Below are 27,063 nucleotides of genomic sequence, written 5' to 3'. Positions count from 1 at the left end.
CGCTCAGAGCTGGTTTTCCACGGGCCAACTCCATCTCCACAAGCGGGGGCGCCCTGCCCGAGAAGCCCGTGTCTCCTGCCATTTGGGCTCTCTGCCTGGACTTCCCGCTTGGGGACGCCTGTTTGAAACCACTGTGTTATTTTCCTGCCTGTGGCATCTACCATGTCACATGCCCATCTCAGCTGCTCTGGAGGATGCCCACCAGTCTCCGCGAGAGGCCCCAGCAGTTGCCCGTGTGAATCTGCAACCGCACCATCTCTAACCCTGGCACACCCCACCTCGCTGTGTGTGCTCGCCCCCCGCCCCCACCCGATGGGGCAAAGCGAGGCTGTGCTCCCATCTAGGGACCAGCGCTCCCTGCATATGAGGCAGGTCCTGGGTTGAGGCAGCCTGGGGTCTCGGGCAACCGGGGCTTGAGCTCCCGCTTTGCTGCCACCTTGCTGGAAATGTCCGCATGGAAGCCATGAGCACTCGGGCCCAAGTGTCTCCACCTGGAAAAGGAAGGCATTCCACAGAAAAGGCCACCAGACTCCACTTCTGACTTGGACCTTCCCAAGTCCTTTGATTTGTTTATCAAATCTCAGTGCACCCATCTCATTGCAGGCCGCATTGATGGTTGTGCCAGTTACGTGCCCCAAACCCTTGGCTTTTCTCGCACTTTCCGTCCACTGTGGAAGCTGCTGCTTTGCCCCACCCCCTTCCAAATCCCCTTCTGTAGGAGATTAGAGTGATGCAGGGCAGCTGATGTCAGGGCCAGAGGGGTGGGTACCCCCAGGTCCAGGGCTGTGGTCTGGAGAGGATTGAGAGGCTCTGCAGTGTCGTGGGAGGGAGGCAGCTCCCTGGGTTCGGTTCTGCTTCTGCATCTTGCTGCCGTGTGCTCCTGGCCAGGGCGCTCCAGTGCTCTTAGCCAGGGTGTCCTCCGTCAGATTGGAGGGGGCGGGGTGGGGGGTGGGAATAATGAGTAACAACAGTACATAACTCAGGACTGTCACGAGAAATCCATCAATACACAGAAAGCCCCTAGACCAGGGCCCGGCACAGAGTAGGAGGTCACCTAACTGAGCTGCCGCCACCGCCACCGCCCTTCTCTTTGAGATTTAAAGTATTGATGACAGGGGGTGGAGACCAGTCTCTACTGTCCCAGGCCCCGGCATTAGACATATAAGTGGGTGGTAGAGCTGTTCCCCGGATCAGGGAAACAAGCAGGAAGCTTGTAAGGGAAAAGAGATCCACTCTTTCTTCTCTCTCGGTGGAGGGCGGGAACAATGTCTCGCTGCCGCCTGTCTTGTGTCCCCAGTGGATGTGTGCACGTGGCCGCCAGAGAGCCCCCCGCGATTCCACCCGCTGGCTGGCTCCCGGCTCATCAGGGACTGCGTCTATTGTCTTCAAATCACACTGCCATGGAGTAGTTTGCATAGAGTCCCAAGTTTATAATTAAAACAATTGAGAAACAATTTTCACTATATATATGTTTAAAAAAAAGAATAGCTGAACAGGAGGTGCCTTTTAAGCAGATGTTGTGCTGTGAGCCACGTAGAAATATTATTTTATCATCAACCCAAAACGGTTATCTCAAGACTTGAAAGGAAAACTAAGGGAACATCTTTTCTACCAACCCAGCGTTTTTTTTTTTAGCGCCTAATATCATTTCACATTTAAAGGTGACAGCAATATCTTTAACGTTTTTCTGTTGGATTAATAGCATTTAATGTTCAAAGCAATAAAGTGAAATGTTTTCGTGAGGGTGCTTTAGATCGCTAGTGGAAAATTCAAGTGGGAAAAAAAAATTTTTTTAAAAGACCACACACACAAAGTAATAGACATCGAGAGCCATAAACTGGAAAGGGAGCCCCGGCATGGAGGTGGCTTCGAGGAGCTTATGGGTGTGTGAGGCTGGGGTCCCCGCCGGCCGGGCGCCAGGAGGGGCTCCGTGCTCTTGGCAGTGAGCGCTGGGAGCCCTCGCCCCGTCCCCCAGCCATTCATCTCCACCCAGCAGCGGAATATGACAATGTTAGCATTTTTCATTTCCCTGACGTTACCATTAATAAAGCAATGATCCAAAAGGGGCTTTGCTGAGTCTGTTCTTTATGCTCCCATCACTCACGACTAGATAATTTCACACAGGATCGTTTTAAAATTAAATGACGATAAAAACGCTCTGCTGTTCTGTGTTCACCAGTTCATAGAAGTCTATCAAGTCATTAATGTGTCATGACAAACTGCTCGATGGATACAAGAGTAATTAATTATTTGAATAAATAACAAGTTGAACTTGGGGCTTTGAACCACAATGACATACGCATCCCATTAAGGGCATCTTGGAACCTTTTCAGGGCACTGGTATGAAGAGTTAAAATGCAGGCCAGGGTCTTGGAAATGATGAAAAACAACTTCGTAAACACAGGGTAATATTTTACAGGGAGAAAGCCAAAATGTCACATTTCAGTGCCCACATGTTGTTCGGCGTTAAAAGTTCTCTGGCAACGGCCATCTCAAGATCCCCCTTGATCAGTGATGATTTCAGAGAACAATTACACAGATTTTCATAATCACCATTAATCTCTGCATATTTTTCAAGATAATTACAGCAATTATTATTGAGATTTCTCTTTTATATGCCCATTGTGGAAAGGAACAAGTACTTATTACACCGGATAGTTCAAAGAACCCTGGATTAAAATTCTTTGTCATCTCCGCGCTCGCTATTTCAACCCGTGTTGCCTCTGAAAGTTCATCAGCTCTAGAAATTAGAGTCCTATTCGCAGGCTCTATTATTAAATCTCAAGGCTGAGCTTAGGCCGTGGTTAGAGTAGATGGCTGAATTGTTCACTCATGGGGCTGCTGGGTTCGGTTAGAATTACTGTCAGGCGGCAGGAGGCGTCTGTGACAGGTGTAGTCAGAGACGGGTGGCAGTCTTCTACCTATTTCCGTGATAGACTTACAGAGTGAACTAACAACCAATATTTAGAGAATACGTTTTTGTGACATGCCCTTTAAAGGTTAATATTAAATCTGAGACCTGGGTAATTTATGGCATTGTACTTCATAGACGCCAAGTTAAATGGAAGGGAGCGCGCTCCCCGGGGTTTCCAAATCAAGGTGGGTGTCCACGCAGGCATCAATTCTCAGGACTTCCTCTTCAGCTCACCGCGGTCCAGGGGGCCCATCCACAGGAGCTGAGTTTGGGGAAGGTGATAAACTGCTTTCAAGAGAAGCCATTTCCCGGGGCGAAGTTTCTCGAGAACTCTGCTGTTTAGAAATGCATCGCGGTGGAGGTCGGAGTGTGCGCCCCTGAGCCCCTTCCCCCAACCACAGGCATTAATTTCTAGTCCCCTGTCATCGCACGCCCTGCCGCAGGGGCCGTCCGAGTCTGCCCACCTCTGCCAGATGGCAGAGGTCTAGCTACGTGAGGGGGAAGACGACCAGGCCTTTGCTTCTGAACTGGGAAATTGCGGATTTGGGCTTTCTGTAAAGGGAGAAAAATACAAGACCTAAAAATGACCTCTTTTCCCTTCACACTAAGTTAGGGCCTGGTGTGATGGCACATAAGCAGCACAGCCTCATGTAAGTACCAGGTGGGTTTAAACTGCTGCCAGACTCTGCGTGGCAGTCCCGTCTTCCTTGGCTCGTCCCTGTCTGCCCCCGGTGCCCCTGTGCCCGGTCTCAGAACTGCCCCGCGGCGTAGGGAGGTGGAAGCCCGGGCCGCTGAGGCAGTTCTCCCAAGGTGGCTGCGCCACGGGGCCCTCATCCGAGATTCTCTCCCTTCCCCCCTTCCCCGGGGTGCCCAGGCCCTGGGGCATTTGATCCCGCTAATCAAGGTCAGAAGAGCTCGGTGTGGTGGTACCAGATTGCCACATTTTGCACCATTTTCCTCTACCCCGTAGGCAAGCTCTTTTCAAATCTTAAATAAAATGTATAATGGGGTTCTACTTTTCCTGTTTGGGGGATATTCGAGCCCATTATCCTAGATAAAGTACTTGGGCACTTAGACCATTAAAAGCCTACCTACTGGTTGTGGAACATTCGAGAAGGAACGGCAGAGGCGAGCCTGTCTGTCCTGGCTGTGAGAGTGTCCCCTGGGAGCGTGCCCAGAAGATGCTGTTGGGGTGGGGGGGTGGCTCCCGGACATCTTCCACCTCCACACGCCTGCCACCCGCTTTCTCCCCTTCTGGATTAGAGTCTTCTGCCTCCATCCATAGGTAACGTTTTCATTTCTCAAAGGAATGCATCCCCACCTCCTCCTTCGTCCGGCGGGAAGGCAGCGGACTTGCAGGATCTCCCTTCCTGCCCCAGACCTGCCACTCACCAGTTGTGTGGCCCTGATGAGTCCCTTCCCTTCTGCGATCCAGGTCACTTTGGCAGGGTGCGCATAGCGACACCTCATGGGGCCATTCAGAGGCTTAAAAGAGACTGTGTACAGGTGCCCTGACCCACTCTTCTTCCCCCGGACTGATGCGCCTGGTACAGCGCTCTCCAGAGAGCAGTGTGTCAGTAGTGGCTTCAGATCTATGGACACCTGGAACCTTCTCTCCTTGCTCTTTGGGTCCAGGAAAGGGAAGGCTGGCCAGAACCTGGCACAAGGCTTTGTGAGTAGAATCTGGCTGAAGGCTAGAAAAGTCAGCTAGAAACCAGCTGTTGCCTACAGTGGGTTTGAAAATTGCATCCTCTGGGGCTTATTCTAGGTCTCAGATCAGGAATACATATTTAATATAATGATTCTGTGAGACAGAAGAATGTCCAGCTTGGAGGGATTTTAGCCCATCTAGCCCAGGGCTGCTCTAACCTCGTTGCCCCTGAGAATCACCCCAGAGTGTTGAAAATCTGATGCCCGGGGGCCACAGCTCAGACCACACAAATCTAGAACCTCCTGGGGGAGGAACAGCAGATGGCATTTTTTTTTTTTTTAAGTCGCAGATGAGCACCAGCAGAGGCATGCGGCCCAGCCCGTTCGCTCTCGGAAGAGGACACCGAGATGTGACCACCACGCACCTGGGCCTCCTCACTACGAGGCCAGTTTTCTTTTCACTGTCACTGCGTCAGCAGACGCTGTCCCCTTCTCAGTGCGTCCCGTCAGGAGGTTTGTGGTGCTGGCATGACCCAGCTGGGATCACCTGCTCGTGGGGCTGTTCGTCTGGTTTCTCTATCGTAAAATTACCGTTTCTTCTTTCATAGCTCATGTGCAATTAGTGGCAAGTATCTGGGGGCCATGTAAATAGCTCACTCCTCATCAGATCATCCATTGATTTTGTAACTCCATCGTTCCTTTAGTGGGAGTTGGCATTCTTATTGTAAGTAAGAGCTTCCCCGTATGCCCAGTCGACGCGTGCTGGTGCGCACTGGTGGGTTCTTACTCGTCATCTTTATTTTGACACTCGGGTTTTCCATATTAGCCAGAGGGAGCCCCTTCACGTGGGCTCCCGGGTCCTTCCGCTGACTTCCCATGATTCTTTGAGGATGTCTTCCTTTCTGGTGCAAAAGCGTGTCCCAGGATTGTCCCTTCCCCACCTCCCTTCCGTCAGCCATTTCTCCACAAAGAGCCCCTGTTGCTTCCAGAGGACACTAGGACCCAAAATCTGGGCACTAGGGGTGCTCATGGCTTCTGGGCTGTCAGCAGCCAGAACTACACGTACAGTTGTGTGTGTTTGAGTACACGTGCATGTAAGTGCATGTGTGTATAAACATGTAACTGTGTTTATGTATCTATTTCTACTTATTAAAACCAAGCTTTTACTGACACCTCGGATCTGATCCAGCACCACAGAGCACATCCTGACCCCCTTCGCTGATTTCTCTTCCTCCGTCTGAGCGCCCGAGGTCAGCGTTCCTCAGGCCCCTGTCCTGGGCCTGCCCTCTTCTCCCTGTGTTTCTCCCAGAACGTCTTGTCCTCTTCTGTGCCCCAGTCACCAGCAGGCAGGACCCCCAAAGCCTCCCCAGCCCTCACTTCTGTATTTCCATCTGTCTGTACAGTCTTTACGAACCCATCTTGCATCTTGCTCGTGATGTCCCGACTGTGTTGGCCAGTTCCTCCCCTGGGCTGTCTCACAAGCCCCTCAAACCCAACACAGCCAAAAGAGACCCCACCAGCTTACCCCGCCCCTCTCCCCTGGTCCCGAGGCCCCCTGTTCTCCTGATGGCCAAGCCGGAACCTCAGGGTTGCCCTGTTCTCCCCCTCCCCCCATCACTGCTGCAGCCAGTTGCCAAGTCTCTTGTTCCTGCGTCTGAATACCCCTCGATCTGTCCCCGCTTCTCTGTTCTTAGTGTCACAGTCCTAGACACCACACTGGCCCCCGATTTCCTGGCAGAACGTCCTCCCTCATAGCCCTGCTTCCAGCCTCACTCCCTCTAATCCAGGCTCCTCTCCATAGCCAAGAAGACATTCCTAAAATATAAACACGGCCATGCCTGTCTCCAGCTCAAAAACCCTTCAGTGGCTCCGCAGGGACCTCACAGTGACATGCAGCCACTTAAAATGGCAGTGAGGCCTCCTTCTGAGCTGGTCACTGACTGCCCCTCCGCTCTTCTGTCCAACTGTAAAAAGAGCGAGATACAGTGGTAGCTACCAACATGGGAACTCGGACAGTTATTGAAAAGCTAGCTCTGCTATGGTACTGTTTTTATGCAAAGACAGACACGTACAAAACAATCTGTATTTCTTCTGCATCTGCAAACAGGCTGGGGGTACCCAGGGGCTGCGCAGAGCCCACATCCAGGGCTAGCCCTGGGGAGGGTCTGGGATCAGGGCCCTGGACTCCAGGGGCGCTTCAACGTAGCTATACTTTTGGAACTGTTTAGAAAATGTATTCATTTGGGGCGCCTGGGTGGTGCGTGCAGTTGGTTAAGCGTCTGATTCTTGGTTTCGGGTCAGGTTGTGATCTCAGGGTTGTGAGTTCGAGCCTTGCATGGGGCCCCACACGGAGCATGGAGCCTGCTTCATATTCTCTCTCTCTCTCTCTCTCTCTCTCTCTCTTTCTCTCCCTCTTTTCCTCCCTCCCTCCCTCTCTCTGCCCCTTCCCTCTGCCACTTGCTCACATGCAAGTGCGCTCTCTCGGGGAAAATATATTCCTTTATTGAGGGAGTGACAAAACACAACTTAAAAAAATACCGGTCTTCCTCATCTCCCTGTGGGGTTACATCCCAGTAAACCCGTCACAGGTTGGTAACGCACTTACTCTGCCTGCCCTACAGGCATCATAGCTGAGCTGAGCTTACCTTAGACGTGCTCAGGACACTTACAGTGGCCTACAGTTGGGAAAAATAGTCTAAAAAACCTATTGTCTGCGGCTTAAGTGTTGGTGTCTCTTGTAACGTGTTGAAAACTATACCAAAAGTGACAGGATGGCCGTACAGGGACAGCGTGGCCATTGGCTCCTCGTCACCTGGCTGCCTGGGACTTGCCGCCACCCTGCACCGTGACACATGATCGTTTTGCGCATCGCTAGCTCAGGACAGGACCAAAGTTCAAAATTTGAAGTATGGCTCCCACTGAATGCGTGTCACTTTAGCACCATCACAAAGTTGAAAACTCAGAACTGTCTTAGGTGGGTCCTGCCTGGTACGAGTGGATCCTGAGAAGATGAGGAGGCGGCGTGCGTTCCTCCCACGTGGCTGAGCCCTGCCAGCAGGTGGCCGCCCCTGACCTTCGGGCCCTCAGCCGGTAGAGGCCTGTCCCACATCCACACGTCATCCACACTTCCCATCTGGACGCCTCCGTCCAGAACTCGCTGTGGGCTGACTGCTCGTTCGGACCGTGCCTGTGTTCTGGAGGAGCGTGGCCGCTCCGGGCTCGGCAGACCTGCGCTGGCCCTCCGTCTGCTGCTTCCTCTGCCTTTACGAAGCCCCTTTGATTATGCTCGGGCTCACTTAGGAGCTTCTCTGCTCCACTGCGGACGTTTACCCTGTAGTTCCTCAGCAACCGAGGAGCCTTTTTGCTCACGTGGAAAAGTGTCACTTCGTCGGATTTTGTCTTTACCTTGAGCAAAGTGCAGGCGGTCTCTGCCCCAAGCCACTGAACACTCATGAAATTTTAAAAAGCGTTTCTGGGGGCACCTGGGTGGCTTAGTCGGTTGAGCGTCAGACTCCTGGGTTCAGCCCAGGTCATGATCTCATGGTTCTTGGGTTGGAGGCCCCCATCAGGTTCTGTGCTGGCAGTGCAGAGCCTGCTTGGGATTCATTCTCTCTCTCTCCCTCCCTCCCTTGGTCCCTCCCTCCCTCTCTCCCTGCTCCTCCCTCACTCTCTCTCTCTGTTTCTCTCAAAATACATAAATAAACTTAAAAAGTTAAACATTTCTGCAGCAGAGGGTTGAGGATGCTCTTGGTCACGGGCCTTGAGTTTCTGTGGCCGTGGACTGTGTGGCCACCGTGCGTGGCCTAGCCTTTCTGGACTCCTGTCCTCTCAGTTCCCTCTGCTCAGACCCCAGCTCCTGGGGCCCCAAGGTGCAGCTCTGGAAGGGGAGGGGTGCTGGAGGGCTCTCGGTTCCCTCCCAGGGATGTGAAAAGATGAAGTGGGCCAGTATCTAAAGTGATACTGGCAGGTGTTCTGTGGGGGAGATGGGGAGGCTGAGGAATGAAAGGAGGCTTCCTAATTGCCCCCACTCAGTAGAACCTCAGAGAATATTCATTTGTCAGGTGAAGCCACCTTTATGTTGAAGAATATGGTATTTCTGAGGGATCTGGCAAATTAACCTCCTGGTACCCAGGGACAGCTTTCTTTGCTTTGCTTTCAGGGCTTTTTCCTGGGGGACCTTAAGCAGCCTGGGCCCAGCTTGGGCCTTGCTCCTACTTGAGCTTGACCTGTAACACCAGAGATGGCAGACATCAGGAAGAGCCATGGTCAAGGGGTAGGTGGCTCTGCTTCCACGCCTCCAGAAGCCTCTGGGTTGGGACTCACAGCCCGCGGGTTACAGAACTTAATGTAGCCGCACTTAACGTTTTGATGTAAAAGCAGATCAAAAATCCAAAAGGGGGGGCACCCTCCCCACCGCAGTGGCGATGATGGTCATAATGACCATTATTGAGCAGGTGCTTTGAGGCTTTTTTTTTATCTCCTTTAAACTTCACAGCAATCCAGGGATGATTCTTTCCTTCTACAGCTGAGGAAAGAGAGGCACATAGAGATTAAACCCATGTCCTGAGTCACAGGAGCACCCAGCCTGAATCACACCTCTGCAAAAGCAGGGGGCTGCGTGGTATCCGCGAATCCGTGGTAACTGCTGTGTGCTCAGTGCCTGCTACAGGTGGGGCCTCTCTCCCCTGCAGGGTTGTCCCGAGAGCAGTGCTGCGGGGGGGGGGGGGGGGGGGGGGGGGGGGGGGGGGGGGGGGGGGGGGGGGGGGGAGCTCTCTGACAGGTGCAAGTCCGACTTGGGCCCATTGGCTTGCCCAAGGTCCCACGGCCAGCACGTGGCTGAGCCCAGCTCAGGGCTCACACATCCGACTCTGGCGCGCCCTCCCTCCTCCCTCAGGAGGTCACTGTGGCCGATACGTCAATTCTTTCGGCTTACGAATAACTGGCGAAACAAATTGGGGATCCAGAACGACGTGGTTGGCCTTGTGTGGACTCAGTTGGAATGTCACTGAGCAGAGTCCTGGAGGCATCTACAGATAGCTTCCAAGGAATATCCCCAAAGTGAAATCACCAAGGAAGCAAACAGGCTTGGTGTTTCGGTTTGCAAATGAGCTTTGAGGACCGGCCTTGATCTTGAGGGGTTGCTATATTTCCTGTGACAGATTGTGAAGGACTCTCAAAGCCACGGGAAAGGAGAGAAGAAAGGGTCAAGTTGCTGATTACTTACAAGCAGGTGCCCGGGGTCAAAGGCCTCACACCATTCCGGCTGTACTTCATTCTGAAAATGACACCTGTCAATCAGCCACATCATTCACCGTTGTCTGTGCGAGTACTTCTGAGCTATTGTGACCCTAGGTCACATAACACGGTCTTACCTATAAGGAGACGATACTTGAGATGCTGGGAATGGAGTCCCTTCCTTTTAATATTACATGTTTTGCCACATGATTTCACGACTGTCACGCACGTTGAAATTAATACATGCATTGATTGGAGCACTTCCTCCATGATGTGCTCATGTCCATGACGGAAGGGGTGGGGTGGGCAGCCCTGAGCAGCTGTGGGTACCCCGAGGCAGTGGGGTGGCGTGGGTCTGCAGCCCTTGGGAACTGGTCAGCGGTGGGTTTGCGTAGAGCCCGCCGAAGTCCGATGGTGTGTGCTTGGAGGAGAGATTCAAGGCATGGCTCTGAGGGAGAGATAGTCGCCGTGCGAAGGGGAAGGTCTGGGAACTTGAACCCCGTCCCATCCGTACTCCGAGTTCCTACAGAGCCCTAGCAAGGCTGTTTGTGCAGAGCGGGAGTCCGAGTCTGCGTCCGAACAAATACAGCATACGTATTGGACTACTCCCCCCAGGAATCGCAGAGTCAGGCATTTGGGTCAGTTGGGGAAAATAAATCCCCTCCTTCCCCTTCTTTAAAATAGGGGGTGGTATTAATACAGTAGCAGATTAGAGCTTTATTTGTTTAAACCTTGCAGATTCTGTAAGCATTCAGCATCCCCTTGACTTGTAGTGCTTGATTGTAAAAAGAACAGTTGAATGAGCTCATTGTTTCCTGGGTTTTTTTCTTTAATGTATTTTACAAACACTCCGGTGACAGGCCTGACACGCTGATTTCTATGTACTCGCACTTCAGTCTGGGATTACAGCATTAATAACAGAGTTCCGTGCATCGTGCCATTTTTAAGCATGATCGTTATGATAAAGGGCATATACTTAATTACAGGCCTGCTTAATTACAGCTCTGTTGAAGCTCGTTTGTTTAGGAGAATGCTAATTGCACTACGGAGCCCGCGGCACAGCCTGGCTTTCATGTGCTGTACGCTGCTCCGTGCCGTGGATCAGCATTTTGTTAAAACTGCCACCAAAAATAAAATTTAAAAAAAAAAAAGAGGAAGCAGGAGAAGAAAACACTGTCCCAGCACTAAAAGGAAGCCTGCCTGGTGCGTGGCCTTAGGTCCGGGCGGAAACCGCCGTCTGCGGGCCGGGGGCCCCCCATCTCTTGTGACTGCGGTGCCTGTCACCCTCACACAGCCTCCTGAGGCCTGTGTCTTTCCCCCCATCTCACAGACAGGGTAGCCGAGGCTCAGAGTGGTGGGGCTGCCCCCACACGTCTGCACCTGCTGGGTTGGAGGAGAGGCCCAGGCTGTTGGCCCTCCAGGCCCGCCCCCCCCACCCCCCCCCCCCCCCCCCCCCCCCCCCCCCGCCCCACAGGCACCGTCCGCTGGACTGTGCTCGACTCCAGGCTCCTGCCTGCCCTGAGCCTTGGATTCCTTTTTTTTTCTTTTTTCTTTTTAATTGTTTATTTTTAAGAGAGAGGTGGGGAGGAGACAGGATCCGGAGCACACATCCGTGCAGGGCCCGATGCAGGGCTCGAACTCGTGAACCTCAAGATCGTGGCCTGAGCCCACGTCAGATGCTCAGCCGACTGAGCCGCCAGGCCCTCCGCGGCTTCCTTGAGTACAACTTGTAAGCGATCCCGTTGCTACGGGTTCACCAACTAGTGTGCAGCCAGCAGGTGTGCGGTTTCTGTCCTCTGGCCTCGTTTGTAGAGCTGGGCCTGGGGAGCAGTTCTGTTGCCTCTAAGGTTTGGCGGTGGGTGGGGGAGGGGGCTTCATCATGTCCCCGAGCCGAGGGGACTGCCGTGTGCCCCAGGAATGCCCCCTTTGGTGCCAGCAAGGAAAGGACAGGCGCTGTCCCTGCTTCTGGGTTGTGACCATGGACCAGCCAGGCGGTGTCAGTGTGAGACCCACACACATAGACCCCAGCTGCCTGGGAGGGCAGCCAGGGAGATGAAGATATTCCCCGACCGGAATGGAGTGAGAGCAGGGACCCCTCGCTCACAGCTCCCCCTCCAGCTGCCCCACGCGGGTCTCTCGGAGTAGATTCAGCAATAGGCTGAACGAGTGTCACAGTCTCTGAGCGCTAAAGAAAAGTGAAGACAAAACACTGGCTTCAGCGAGGGGAGAAAGGAAGGAAGTTAACGCGGCTCCCCCATGAGAAGCCAGGATGGAGATGATTTATGAACACTCTTTCGGAACACATGAAAAATGTGTGCCATTGATTTTAAGAATTATGTTTGGCAAATCTCTAGATATTTTAAAATATGGAATGGCTGCCCAGATAAAGAGTAGAAATGGATGTTATGGAATTAGAAGGGGATTCAGCAGTCCCACGGATCAGCTTTCTACCCAACACACGAAGTCCCTCCCTTGCCCCCCAGCACCGGCCTCTGCCTGGACCCTGGTCACCAGCTCTGCTGTTTCTTCCTTCCATCCACACCCCGCCCCTCTAGCCCTCGCCCTGCGGCAGCTCTGAAAATATGTGCAGACATTTGATTACAACCACCTTCATCTTCTGTGGACCAGGAGCCCCATCTTTCTGCACTTCCCCTGTGCTGGCACAGCGCTGGGTTCTAGATGGCGAACAACAGTGGACAGGATGATGCCTTCCTGGAGCATCAGGCCTGGTGGTTTCCTTCCCTCTCCTCATGTGGTCTGACTTCAGGGCCCTCACCATCCTGGGACGCCTTGTAGGCCACCTGGGAGGGCCCTCTGAGAGATGGGTCCTCACACTGAACTCACACTCAAGCCCAGAGCAGACCAAGATGGCGGCTCCCTCACCCGGCGCCAGGACGGTCACAGCGTAACCATGGCACCCCTCCCGCCTAGTTAAATATCAGATCACATCACTGACTTGTTCAGCCACAAACAAGTCTCTTTTCATATCTTCTGTTGTTATTCCACATCTTTCATCCCATCTAATCGAGTCGGTTTTTTAGACCTAAAGTACAGGACTTACTAGCATTTAGTGAATTCCATTGTTAAATTTACCCCAGGATCCCAATTTTTTGAGATCTTTATTGGATTTCTCTCTGTTATCCAGTTTATAGACTGTTCTCCCAGACCTCCCCATCAGCCACAACCTAGGTAAGCCCACTATGCATGTCTTCACTGAACTAATTGATAACTCCCTGGGTACCCTCCAGAGAGGTCAGTTGAGGTCAACATCAGTCTATTAATCAGCTTCTTGAGCATCTAGTCCAGGTAGCTATGGATTCTCCTCCCCTTAACATTGTCTGGCCATATTATCTGTCTTGTCCACACAGGTAACGTGAGAAATTTTGCCAAATACTTTGCTAAAGCCCACATTCTTCTAGTCTACTCTAATCTTTGATATACTAGATTTTTTAAATAAATGCGATTTGGCTGGCAGACTGTTTAGCAAAGTTTTACTGGCTCCCCTTTTAAGGGGCTCCTGGGGAGGCCATCCTGTTCTTCTCACCAGTTCCATCCAGGAGCCTCAGGCCATAGGATCCTATCAATTTGCTTTCTTTTTCCTCCAAGCCTGTTAAGGTCTGTTTTCTAGAACATGAGAGGCATCCGGCTGTGCCCGTCTTTCTGTCATGAACTCTAAAGTGGAAATTTATTCCAAAGTTCCCATCTCTCTCCCTTCACCAGGCAGCTCCCTGTGGTGGTCGGACTGGGTCTAAGTGGTCCTTTCCACCATCTCCTCTGCTGCCTCTTCTCACACAGTCTTGGGGTGCTTCTTCCCTTTCTTCTCTCCATAAGGGCTGCCTTCAGTGTGGCCCCATAAAGATGTCGCTTTCCGTCTTCTGCCTTCAGCCTCCTCAAGAAATGGGCTCTGTGAAGACATTGCCTTTGAGTCTAATTGAGGAACAGAAGCTGTGCCTTCATCAAACACCTTGATATTCACGTGGGGGCCTGGCCGTTGGCCCCAACAAATCCCCCCATTCTCCAGGTCTGGGAGTAAGGTCTTCACCTGGGGAAGGGCTGGTGGGGGAAGGGCCTAAGGGTGAACAGGAGGCTCCTCTGAAAGAAACTCCCCTCCGGGCAGCTCAGAGACCTACCCACCTTCTCTAGTCCGTCTCAGATGCCAAGACAGGGCCTTTTGGAAATGCCATGTGTGTGCACGTGTGTGCGAGTGTACCTGCCCTTCCCTCCGTCATCCTAAACCGCAAGGCAGGAACACGACATTCCGGGGGGCCAGGCCAACATGGTCCAGAAAGCCAGTCTTCTCTTTCTTGATCTTTCTTTTCAAAGACATGACCATCTGTTGGAAGGAGAGATAAGAACACACTCCTGGGGGGAGTCGAGGGAAAGTGCTGAGTGCTTGGGGGGTAACTCTGGGGGGGCATGCTTTGGAACAAGGGACAGGTGGTGGCTGCTCAACATCGTGAATGGACCAGATGCCGCTGATTGTTACCTCTAAAATGATTAATTTTATATTATGTGAATTTCGCCTCAACGAAATTTACTGAATTTTTACTAATGTGCTAAAATTTTTTTAAAACCCCAAATACTCTTCCTCCCTGCTTAAATCTTCCTAGTTCCTAGAGGTGATCTCCGGACTTTTCCAGAAACTCGTAGCTTTCATCCCCTCCAGCCAGCAGGGTGGATGGAAGTCAGCAGCTCACGAAACCCCCAGGGGCTTAGGTAGGTGCCCTGGGCCGGAGCCCCTACCCACGGGGCTGCACTGTGGGACCAACCACCCAGCCCCTCTGGTCCTGCCCTGTGCTAGAGATGCGGGGATGCAGAGGGGACTCACACGTGGACTGCCAGAAGAGGAGATGTGGCCCTGGCCAGGTCCCCCCTGGAGGAGGGGGAGCGCCTCTGGGAAGGCTTGCCTCGTGGGGGATGCTCAGAAAGGCGGCCAGGGGCCGACATGAGAGAGGGGAGGGGAGAGGGCATTCTGTGATGGGCTCGCGGGCCCTTACATGCCAGTGAGGACCCTCACCTTGGGAATCCTCCCATTTGGGGAGCCGATGCAGCTTCCAGCTTGGGACCTCCCTGCCTCGACCCTGCTCCCGCTGCTCCCCAGGCCTCTTGTTTCCGGGGGTGATCAAGCCATTGCAGGTCACCCCGTCTCCTCTTCAGAATGCACAGACCTTAAGATGGCAGGCACTGTCATCAGTGAGGGGGAGTCTTCACCTGCTCCCCCGCCCCCCACATGCTAATATGGTCTTTAGAACAGAAAGCCCAGGGAGTGCACTATCAGGGCTTCTCGGCCTGGGGATGTGTGCTGCAGGCGGGCTCGCCGTGACCACTAACCAGACGGACCAGTGTGCTTCTGCAGGGGGCGTGGAGGGCGAGCAGAGGGCGCACAGCCGTGGGCCCTGCTGCCTAACAGGTGGAAAGAAATGGAAACCGGTGTGTGCGTGCAGATGTGTGTACAGAAAGCAGTGTGACGTGGCCCTGGTGGGGGACAGCAGAGGGCTTGGGGAATTTAAAGGAGAGGCAAAGTAGACTGTGGCTTTCACCTTGACTTGGGATGGCCAGTGAGCAGGGAGGCCTGGGAAGGAGCGGGTCTGACTGAACTTTCTCGCACACGCCCACTCCCTGGCCCAAGTCTGATCAGGAGGAGCTGCGGCAGGGCGGGGGCAGGGGCGGGGCATCGGAGACTTAGGGAGAGCATGATAATGGTCATCAAAACCTTGATGATGAAAGGTCCTGGTCTGGAAGAGGCAGACGTGTTCTCAAAAATTCCATTGGTACCTAATGGAAGGGCCAGAGGACTTGAGTCACTGCTTGCTACCCCTGTGCAACAGGACCCAGTCTGTGACAAGATGGCAAGTGCCCACCCATCTCCATGGCACTGGGAAGGCAGCAGAGCGCTAGGGGTCAGAGGTCAGAGAGCCGTGGGGGGTGAACCTTGGCTCACAGCCGGAGTTGGGAAGATGGTGGCAATTGCTGGGTGAGGATCATGGCGCCTTCTTGGATCTTGGGTGGGACCCCGTCCTGTCCCCTCTCTAGAAAGCACATGGCCTTTCAAGGGTCATCTGTCCACAGATGGATTTTCCCAACTGTACATGAGCATGCGTGCATCTGTGCCCCGATGTCACCTGTCACGTCTGAATGTGTGACGTACTGTGGAAGATTACTGTGGGCTTCTTCCCGTCACCCCTTTCCAGGGAAGTGTCACACTGTTCCTGGCCCTTAGCCAGAGCTCCTCCAAGCAGCCCCGGCATGCAGGGCCCACAGTGGGAGAAGGCCCCCCCAACCCCGAACCATGGATGTCTCTGTCTGGGGTGGGGGAGGGGGGACCAGGGGGCAGGCCTTGGACAGCAGCCTTAGAAAGAAAGGAGGCTCCTGGAGGAGGTGTGGCAGCTGGGCCAGCTGTGCTGTCTCCTTTCTCCGACTTCCCAGAGAAGGCTTCGTTCTTTTCTTCCTGAAATAAACTCCGCACGTAGCGTAGACTGAGCCGTGCGGCTCCTCGTGCTGCTCAGACCTTGCCGACTTTGTCCCAGACTTCCCCATTTTCTTCCTGCTTTTCTCTCTGCCTCTGTGACTCTTCTCCCTTAGAACTGAGAGAAATTGCCCCCTGTGTGCCAGGGAACCCCGTGTAGACCCAGGGAACGCACTCCCCGCACCTTCTCCATGTCCTCAGCCACAGGACCTTTGCAGGCAGGGCCGTGGGAAGGGAACCGCACCACAGACCCCGGTGTGTTCCATTTGCGGGGGACCCCTTCCCGTTCTGTCCCAAGAAGGCAAGCAGACTGGCGCCTCAGGTCCCCGAGAAGCCCAGACCCAGGGCACGGAGCTGAACCACGGTGGCCGCGCCGCACACCCCCCCCCTCCTGGCGGGCCCACCACCCTCCTCTTAAATGTAACTTAAGCTCCCCGAAACCCACAGGCAGGATTCGAAGCTAGTCTTTCTGACTCCAAAGTCACTCTTTTCCTCCAACCTAGACCTTTCCCGTGGGCCCGGCAGCCTGGGGTGTGGGGTCACTCTCAGCTGAGAGAATGTCCCACAAATGCACCCGCTGCCACCTCTGTCCCCTCCCCGCCTGCCTGTGCCTCTGTTCCTGCCACTAGCCACCCCTGGGTGCTGCTTACAGATGGGAGGTCTGACTCCCAGGTGGCCTCTAGACCCTTCTCTGCCCCCACAGCTCTGGTCTGCACTTCCGTGTGGTGCTCTGGGGACGTGTGAGGTGTCGGCCGTCCCGCACCCGGGCGTGTGTCCTGGGCGCAGGGTGGTACCTGAGCCCGTGTCGGTCTGCACTTTGTCAGCATCTCAAGTCCCTGCGCATCACGGTGTCTGCAATGCCATTTCCTCTCTTCTTTTACAGCAATGGATGGTGTGCCTTTTATGATTTCAGAGAAGTTTTCTTGTGTTCCAGAAAGTGTAAGTATTGTGCGTGACCGCCCTTCCGCCCCCAGCCCGCGCTCCCTCTGCTTATCAGGCAGGCCCTTCCTCGCGGGCCTCACACCCTCGCCCTCCCTCACGTTGTCCCAGCTTCCTCTCTGGGCCCCTTCAACTAACGCTGCACACAGCAGGTGCTCAAGGAGTGAGGGGAGAGCAGGCCTGAGAGCGGGGAGAGAGCAAGACAGACTAGCGGACAAACCCAGATTTGACCGTGACAGCCTTTCCCCCCCCCAAAATGTGACCATAAATTGGGCTAGTTGTGAATGTTCTTGGTTTCCAAGTTCAACGTCACAAATTTTTTAAAATGTTTATTTTTGAGAGAAGGGGGGACAGAGGGTCCGAAGGTCAGGATAGCACAGAGCCCGATGTGGGACTTAAACTCACGAACCGTGAGATCTTGACCCGAGCTGAAGTCAGATGCTTAACCGACTGAGCCGCCCACGTGCCCCCTAGTTCAGCTTCTTAATTTTTGTTCTCTTTTATTTAACCATGACGACATCTTGCAGAAAGACGGCTGGCTAGTCTTTTCATCGTCGTTGCCGGATTCTGTGACAACCACACTCTCCGCTCTGAATTGGAGGGAGGCCTCCGAGTGGCAGTGTGGGCGGGCCAGTGTGTGTGCCCGCAGCTGTGGGGTCCCACTCGCTGAGGGCCCTCAGGGACCCCATGATCCGTGCCAACCGGCCGGGGCCCCTGAGCTATCACTGATGACAGGGGACCTGAGGGGGCTGGCTGGGCTTGCAGGCGATCCCAGGCTGTGGGAGGAGCCCACCCCACCTGGCACTCCCAGGACCCTGTCCGATGGTGCCCCCCCCTACCTCGGTGCAGAGCCCCTCCCCCAACTGTACGGTCTGGTCCTGGTCCATGCAGGCTCGATAGACTTGTTTCGGGGTTTTAAATCCTTTTTGCAGAAGTTTGCTTTGAGTCGCTAATAAGTGCGAGGGCCCCAGTTTGGGCACCAGCTAAAAAATCCTCCAGTGTATTTCTTGGATCCAGCTTAAAACCACCCGGCTTGCGATTTGACCTGCTCTGTCGTTTCCATTTTCATGAAATATAATAGGCCTCCTCTGAACCCTTCTGGTAAGCAGCTTAATCTTGAAAAATGCTCGTGACGTGACATGCGGAGCATGAGTAACTTCAGCCGACGCCACTTGGCCGCGTTGCCATGGCGATGCTGGCGCCTCTCCCGCCCGCTCCCTCCGAGGGGCTGTTCTGTCCTGCGCACCAGCTCCAGTCGGGAAAGTTTAGTGGGGCAGTTTGAGCCCGATGATTGCAACAGCTGGACTCTGCTGGATGGCGGGCAAGCAGCCCCGCTCTGGCCCCCCGGGCTGGCGGCGGGAGACGGCCAGGCTGTTCCGTGGCTTCCGGCAGTGCGGCCCCGGGAGCCGTGCTGAACTCGGTGGCCCTGTCCCAAGATCACCCTCCCAAGCTCGCAGCCGCCTGGCGCTGCCGACTCAGCAAGTCCCCGAGGCCTGGTGGCCTGGGCCGGCCGCTGCTGCGCACCTCCTGTGCTCCTCTCTTTTAACCGGCTCTCCCCACCCCTGGCGCCCAGCCAGGAGGACCCCTCCACGCTGCTCCGAGCAGGAGAGGAAGCGCCACTGCTGGGCCGTGGTCCCGAACCCCGACGGCCTGGGGTTTTGTCTGAGACTCCCGTTTCACTTGCTGGTCGCCGGCCCCTCGGGAATACAGAATGCCAGTGTGCCCAGAGGGGGCTCAGAGCAGGGGCCCCAGAGACCTGACCCCCTGTCATGTGCATTCAGCCCAGGCCTCCACCTGACTCTTGTCACCACGTGCATTTGATTTTTCATGCCGTCTGTTGAAAAGCCAGTGTCTTCAGAAAAAGCTCCCATCTTCGTGAACTTCTAGAAACATCCATAAAATGCAGCGTTCCCAGTTTTCACCACCGATTTCTCAGATGAGAATTGATGGGCAGGTGCCTCATTCCCTTTCCATTTCCAGAGACCTAGAACTGCCTGCAGCTCCTTCCCTGGATGGCAAGGAGTCCCGGACAAGAAAGGGACTGTCCTACCTCCTAGGAATTCCTCAGCCCCATCCCACTGTATAGATGGAGCTCCTCTGGCCCCCCCAGCTGCGGAAGGAGCAAACGGGCAGGGAGAAACGAGGCAGAAGTTACCAGTGCCAGTCACTGTCTTTCAGGAGGGCTGTGACCTTCCTGAGCACTGCTAGCAGCTCACCAGGCAGGGGTCCCCAACAGCAGGGGCCAGCCCTGTTGTCGGCCAGGTTTTCTAGAATGTGTGCTCCTGTTGCTCGTCCCCGTACCCCGTGACCACTAAAGTCCTGGTGGGGAAACGCCAGAGCGCGGAGGGGGGTTTGAGGTGTCACCGTCGTCGTGCATAAAAGTGAATGTGAAACAGCATTTTCCAGCCATTTAAAAGGGTGACTTGATCTGTGTTTGCAGATGCAGCCCTTTGATCTCTTGGGAATCACCATCAAATCTCTGGCAGAAATTGAAAAAGAGGTAAGCAAGCTCCCCAGTGTAGGGGCAGGTGGGACCTGGGTCTGCGGTCCCAGGATGGGGGGGGTGGTTTCTAGGTGTGGGCGCGGCGGGGCGGGGGGGCCTCTGCGAGGAAAACACTGCCGTGCCACTCAAATTTATTCCTTAGGGGAAAATATTCGCTTTTAATATGTTTATTGCTTCAAGTCAAATATGACCGCCACCTCCTTGTGGTCCCTAAGCCGGAAGGTTTTACGTGACAGATAAAACAGTTCTGCTGCAGTGTTTTCAAACACCCCCATTTCAAAAGGTGGAGGTTGGGGTGGAGGCCCGGAGTCTCCTTTGTCTCTCCCCCTCCTGCCCATTGGGGGAACACCCGCGGAGTCTCCTCCGGGCTCAGAGCAAGGATCAGGACGCGTTCCGTCGTGCCCGATAAGCCAGGCCCCGTTCGGCAGCCCAGTTCCACGTGGTGTGGATGTTTTCCTAACAAAAAAGAAAGAAATCCAAGACCCCAGCACATGTGACACTCTGAGGAAAGAGAGGGGTCTGACTCGCCGGTCTGAGAGAGAGAGAGAGAACCCCGGAGCGTGTGCGTACGCCCTGGAGTGTGTGCATGTGTGGCGTGTGTGTGCGTGTGCGTGCGTGTGCGTGCATGCCGTCTCTTACGTGTAGACGGTTGTTAGGCAGAGTCACATGCTTGCACCCGGCTCTCCTCTGAGAGGAACACTTGTCTCCAAGATGGAAATGGTAGAACCATTTCAATATTCTGAGTTCCTTGGGGTTTTCTCTGGATGCCCAGCTAGCAGATGCAGGTTGCATTATTGAAAGATGGCTGAAATCAAGGAAAATTGAATCAATGTAGTACAACAAATTTCTAAAGCTGTCATGGCAAAACAAGACAAAAAAGTCCCCCTTTGTCTTTGATTTCCGGTAAATCATAGAAACCGACCTGATTGTCATCTCTAGATTGGGGGAGGGGCAGGTGTTGGGCAGCAAACTTGGGGAAAAGAGTGGCTGCCGCCACACGGGATACATACACATGGGGGTCCATGCACACCCTTCTCAGAAGCAAGGCACCTAGATGGTTCCGCCTGCCGCCTGCTCAAACTGCCTTCACCTGGGCCCCTGCGTGGGGTGGCTCCCGCGAGCCTGTGCAGAGGCCTTTCAAGGTGGCTCGCTCTGGCTGCAGGAGTAAAGCGGGGGCACGGCCTGTGTCCTTTAGCACAGACAAGGTGGCACAGACCCCTCCCCCCCGTGTGAAGCTGGGATGACAGGAGAAGGCACGTCCTGGGGGTTTCAGGAACACTTTGTGAATATATGCAGATACAAGGGCGCGGACCGCGGGTTGAGGGCTCCGAGGCAGTGCACGCCGGACCGAGGAGGCCGCCGTCTGAATGCGGTGCCGTGTTTTCTCCCGCGTCGGGCCTCCTGGGCCGCAGCCATGGCCCCGTTTATCTCAGCACCTGCTCTGTGCTCGCGTTCAGCTCAGGGCTCTACCTGCATTTCCACCGGGCCCCACCCCAGCGGACCAGGTGGGTGTCGGGGGGCAGAAACTGAGACTCTGCAGGTGAAGGGTCTTGCTGAAGCTTGAGACCCAGCGGTCATACCCCAGACCCTGCCGCTTACGACTTAAAGTCAGTGGCTCCACATCCCTTGAAGGGGCTGATGGCGACACCGGTACAAGGGAGGCCGGTCGAGCCGAGCCTGGTGGGCCTGCGCGTCACCTGGACAGGGTGAAGTAGGCGAGGCCCGTGTAAGGCTCCGTGCAGGGGGCAGAAACCACCAGAAACCTGAAATCTCATGCTGAGGATGAAAACCCAACCCAAAAGTGTGTTGTGTTAGAAGGTGTTGTCTTGATGTCAGGCGCTCTGAGCAGAGGCCGGTGGGGGAAGAAGAGTTCTGGACTTGGCCGCCCGGGGCTCGGATCTCAGCAAGGCCACTTACCGTTCTGGACCTCCAGTTTCTCCCCTGTAAATTGGGAGAGTAGTAAAAATCCTCACTCACAGAACTTACGGGGTTTGACCGAGACGCCGTGTACAGGGCTTAGCACAGTGCCGGGCATGCTGCCGCCACGGTCTCGGTCACGCTCATTATTACTGTCCCTTATGACCGTCGACAGAAGGGGGGCGAGCAGTGGAAATCCGTCCCGAGTCCGCACGGTGCACCGCTCTGCCGCTAGATAGGCTGAGAGGTGACGTCCTGGTGACCTGGTGACCGAGCTTGATTTCTTGTTTAAGTTTAGATGGACTAGAAATACTCGTCTATGTTCTGTGTTGAAGGAAATTAAAGTGGAGTTAAAATGGGGGGGAACAGGGGAGGTTGGAAATCTTAAACGGTGTAAAACCGTCACAAATACCTCCATAGTCAAGAATGCCGCAGTTTTTTCATTTAATCTGAGGATTTAGAAGTTCCTCACCGGGCCATCCGCGCGCATTTCACGGTGATTAGTATGTTGATATCACACTCTGGTGAACGGGCGGCTGCTTCGGCAACAGCAGCAGGGAATCCTCTCCAGAAACAATCATGAACTTGCTCCTTTTCGCCACTGAACTCAGCACAGCTCACGGAGTCCGAGGCCAAGGAGAGCGGCTCTCGGCTCCAGAGCTGGGCCTGCGTCGCTAGGTGTCCCTTTGGTCAGGATGATGTGGCAGCTCTCCATTCCTGGCAAGTCTGGCTGACCCTGGGGGCTGCCCGGCAGAGGACTTGGCTTTGCTCATTGTGTTATTTTGTCATACTTTTGTAAGCCAAACCCCTTCCTCACAAAAAAGCAGGAGACACCCGTTGGGTTCGGGGCAGACACTGGACCGGAGCCGCCTCCCTCTGCCCATCCTGAACACCTCCTCGATCCTTTGGGTTCGTGAGCAGCAGGGAGAGGCCAGCATCCACGCAGGCTGCTCTGTGCTGGGCATGTGGTTCCGTCCTTTGCTCTCCACAGCCTGCGTTTACAGCAGAAACCTGAGCTTGACGCTCCCAGCCGTAAAGGAAGTTCAAGTGCAGTCCCTGACAGCAACACATCGTCCAGTCTGTCCAGAACCGGGGCGGGTCTGCTTTCCTGCCAACTTTAATTTTACATACCCTGCTCTGCCTGGGGGGGTGTTTCTGGGTGTAAGCCTGTGCCCTGTCGCCATCATTTGGCCACAGGGATAGTTCACTCCATGAAGGAACCCCTCACCCTGTCAGCCTTGAGCTGGGTGGTTAGGCACCGAAGGGACCACCCCACAGCAGGGGCCCGCAGTGTAGCCTGGCTTGCACACCTGAGAATCGCCCCAGTGAGAGATGGAGAGAGACCAGGTGTCACCCCAGTTGTGAGTGGGCACTGCACTGCCCCCACCCATCAGGCCAGCTTCAGGGAGAGTGTGACACTGGGCACTGCCAACAGGAAGACGGATGAGGCCCACCTGGCAGTGCAGCTAGCAGTGTGGACCACCCGCTGCCTTGGTGGGCAAATAGATACCAGGTGTTTGCAGGGATGTATGTGGACTGTGTAGACGGTGGAGGCAACATGGCAGGTGGAGAGGACAGTTTCCGAGTGTGGGTACCTGGGGTACATGCCAGATCTTCCTTGTAGACAGGACTCTGGCCAAGTCCCCTGGCTTCTCCTCCTCAGGCCTGATGACCCCCCCACCCCCCCACCCCCCCACCGGAGCCCTGGTCCCAACAGCTGCTGCTCCCGCATCCATAGCAACTTGCCCAACAGCCGTAGTGTATGCAGCACTTGGTTAAGTTTCCTGAAAGACCCCCAAGGATGGTCATGTTTAAGGTCGTGATTAAAATCTGTGTAGACGCCATCGAGCAGCTCGGGGGGGAGGGGGATTTCTTCACAAACACGAAACCTTGCACGACTCAGAGCCACTCTCAGCTGTGGGTGTTGACCGTGGACGAGGCTGTGGTTCCTAAAGAAATTCTCCTGGTGCCCCATGGTGACACCAGCCTCCTTCCTGCCCAGCCTGTCATCCATCAGGCATATTCGCTGCCGTCCACCTCCGTCCCCGGCTCGGACCAGGGCCTCTGCCATGTAAGTTAGTCCGAGGCATGAGAAAGTGAGTGTTGGCTCCTCTCCCCTCAGCCATGGGAGGTGATGGCTGGGAGCGATGGGAAGGTTCTCTGGCCCGGGCCCCTCCCCTATGGGGCTCGGCAGCGGGACAGTGGTGGTGGCCCCCGGGGACCGTGACCCATCAAAACCCTTACTGTCCTGCCCGCTGCCGGGGCGAAAGGTTGTCTCTGTTCAAGAGTCAGGAAAAGTGTAATTTCGCATCCAGTCCCTGTGATGAAGCATCTTCTCTCTATGAAGATGGGCATATAAATATTCTCCGTGTCTGCCACTCTTTATGTCCCTTGTAAGCAGTTGACCCACTTCACCATCTGATGGATCCCCATCACAGCCGGGGGAAGCGCTCCAGCTCCACAGTCCAGGCAGCAGCCCCTAAAATAATCCCGGTGTCTCTGTTCCCCTTACCATTACGTCTGTCCTTCCTCCCCACCCACCGCCCCCACCTGCCCTGCGGCCCTGGCCGTCCCGTGTCGCCCCTGCAGTCCTCATCTCCAGGAGCGATGGCCAAGAGACAGCGGCCTCGGTTGTGGATTTCACGCCGCATGCATAACAGCCTGCAAGCCTTTTAAAACTAGGAGCAAGCAGTCCCCTTGATGAAGTGGCCCCAGCCCCCGCCCACCTCCCACAGGAAGCCCGAGGCTCGCCCTCCCTCCAGTGGGCGCCACGCTGAGAATTCAGCACACGGCGAGGGAAGCTTTATCAGCCCCCGTGCTTCCTTGTAGGGCACACAGCCTCCATTTTCACCCGACTTTAGAGCTGAAAGACACGGGAGAGTCTAATTAGTAAAGGGACGATCTAATATTAATCACTCCCTTAAAATTGACAAGGGAGGCAGTTCATTTAACCACTTAATTGCTACAGGTTTTTATGGGCTGCTGTTTGCAGACGTATTTAATGAAGAAGTTATAAATCTAAGGGAGCTTAAAATTTTAATTTTACACCTAAATATTTTCCTTGTTCTCTTGTTTGTAGTCAATCCTCAAGAGTGTAGTCACGTGGAATGTTCTTTAAATGAACATATTTGCTAACTGGCGTGATTTCAGTTTTTAAAACATTGGTTCCAGCAATTAGGCATTTTTCTCAGTTCCCAAATGACTAGAGAAATTCGTCTTGATTATAATTGCTCTTAGCCACGCATATCTAATTTGTGTCTTTTTAAGTGTTAATTAGTAAACAGTTTGAGCTGACATCTTTATGTGTTTGTATGTTGAAAAATGGGGCTTATTGCTTATTTAGCTTGGGGCCGATTCCACTAGCATTTACGTCACAACGTTGAGGTGAAATTAATGGAAACACACGTGGCAGCGCAAGGTAAAAAGAATTTTTGAATTCAACTTTTGGGCATCCACCTTGCACGGGCTTCTACAGACCCCTACAAATAGATGAGAGTAGGTTTGGGACCGGCATATGGAAGAAAGCAAGGCAGGAGATTTTTGTATCGGTAATGAAATGGCAGAGTCCCAATTTTATACAAGCAAAATGTTCGTGTCCCAGCACAATTGTTCATTCTTTCCACTTTTGGAAAGCTTTCATTGTGCTTATTAACGGTAAAGAATTTCGTGGAGGGAGAGGTTGCAAAATCTCTGGTCCCTTTACACCATCTAGTGGTCGGGTCTGAAACTGCAACAGGAAATCAGCCACCGTCTTTCTAGATGTCAGGTTTTCACCACCCAGAATCTTCTTATTTTTCAGGGAGGAAGCCGATATATTTTGGGAAAGAAATTTTTCCTGGTTTATTTATTAAATAAAAGTGAGTTAAATAAATAGAAGTTAGCCTGGCCTTCTCTCCTTTTTCATTATTGCACAGAGCTGCCACCCAAATTCTTACACACGGAGTTGAGATAATGCCAGCCCCAAACAAAGAAACCCAATAAATTAGCTTAATGGTTGGCCTTTCTGAAGGCTCACAAGAAGTGTTCGGCTTCTTTTGAAATATGGGAAGTAGCTCGGGGACCGTCACTTCATAGACTCCTCAGGAGTCTGACCACAAAGCTTAAGAACCAGTTTGATGCCACAGACGCAAGTAGCTCCCGCCTGCCGGTTGTAGCGAGTCTCCCGGACAGCTTATCATTTTAAGCAGCTACCCTGCCAATCAGAATCCGGTTTTTAATATTTAGAGTGCTCCCCTTGAGTTCTAAGGTTGTACGTGTTTATAAAACCATAGACCTCACAGACACCTAAAGTAAAAGGTGGACATGCACGCACACAAATTAGTCGCCTTGCACTGTGCGTAATCCTTGGTACCTGGCTTTGCACTCGGCGCAACCTTCCAGATCATTCTGCACAGACCTGCCTCGTTCTTTTTAATGACTACGTGTGGTTCCCTTTTATGATTATGCCGTAATGTATTTAAGCAGTCCACTACTGATTGACTTTTGAGTTGTTTCCAATTATTCACTCTTACGCTGACGCGGTATATTTCTTTGTACGTGTGTCTTTGCTCCCCTGGGTCTTTCTTTAGAGGAATATATATTACCATTTTGTCTTCCAGAAGGGTGTGCGCATTGAGACCTCCCTACTCCACCCCGTAGTGTATGAGGGGGGGGCCCACACACACATTCTATAACTACCAGTAGAGAACGTGAACATTCTCTGGGCATACCAGTATTTAAAGGTGAACATTCTTTCACACGGTTATTGCCTATTTGTGGTTATTTTGTGAATCTCTTCTGTTTGTGCCCCCTGCCCAGTTTTTCTGTTGGCTTAATTTTTTTACATTTGTTTTTAAGAATTCTTTATGCTCTTGGGGCACCTGGGTGGCTCAGTCAGTTGAGCATCTGATTTTTTTATTTCAGCTCAGGTCATGATCCCAGGGTTGTGGGATTAAGCCCCATGTCAGGCTCTGCGGGGAGCCTGCTTGGGAGTTTCTCGCTCTTCCTCTGCCGTTCTCCCTCTCTTTCTCTCTAAAATAAAATTTAAAGCCAAGGAATTCATGTTCTTTTTTTAAAAATATTTTTTAGTGTTTATTTTTGAAGCAGAGAGAGAGTACAAGCAGGGAAGGGACAGAAAGAGAGGGGGAGACAGAATCCGAAGCAGGCTCGAGGCTCTGAGCTGTCAGCACAGAGCCTGACACAAGGCTCAAACTCACAGAACGGGGAGATCACAACCTGAGCCAGCCAGGCGCCCCAAGAACTCATGTTCTTTTTAGCAACTTTCAGTCATATGTTCAGACACACACTTTAACTCATGGTTTTTCTTGTCAGTGATGTGTTCTGCTGCATCATAGTTTTCATTTTTTCATGGGCACTTTTGTCTTTAACGTTTTATTTCTTTTGGGTTTTGTGTCATAGTTCGGTTATAAAAATAATCAGTTCTACTCTCTTCCACTTCTT

At 53.5% G+C, this 27,063-nt stretch overlaps 1 protein-coding gene across 2 annotated transcripts in view; it reads left to right on the top strand.

Moving 5' to 3' along the window:
- MVB12B (multivesicular body subunit 12B) overlaps positions 1 to 27,063 on the top strand; it is a 192,179-nt gene that overhangs the window by 151,259 nt on the left and 13,857 nt on the right. For both annotated transcript variants that reach the window (XM_039229628.1, XM_039229627.1), the window contains 2 exons: positions 17,149 to 17,204; positions 19,645 to 19,704. In XM_039229628.1, the coding sequence (XP_039085559.1) occupies positions 17,149 to 17,204; positions 19,645 to 19,704 (116 nt within the window). The remainder of the gene's footprint in view (positions 1 to 17,148; positions 17,205 to 19,644; positions 19,705 to 27,063) is intronic.

Source organism: Hyaena hyaena, unplaced genomic scaffold (genome assembly GCF_003009895.1).
Source record: "Hyaena hyaena isolate Hyena2069 unplaced genomic scaffold, ASM300989v1 scaffold_38, whole genome shotgun sequence".
In the NCBI taxonomy this organism is placed as follows: Eukaryota; Metazoa; Chordata; class Mammalia; order Carnivora; family Hyaenidae; genus Hyaena; species Hyaena hyaena.
The sequence above is the reverse complement of the archived record's forward strand: the minus strand, read 5'-3'. Positions and strand labels throughout refer to the sequence as shown.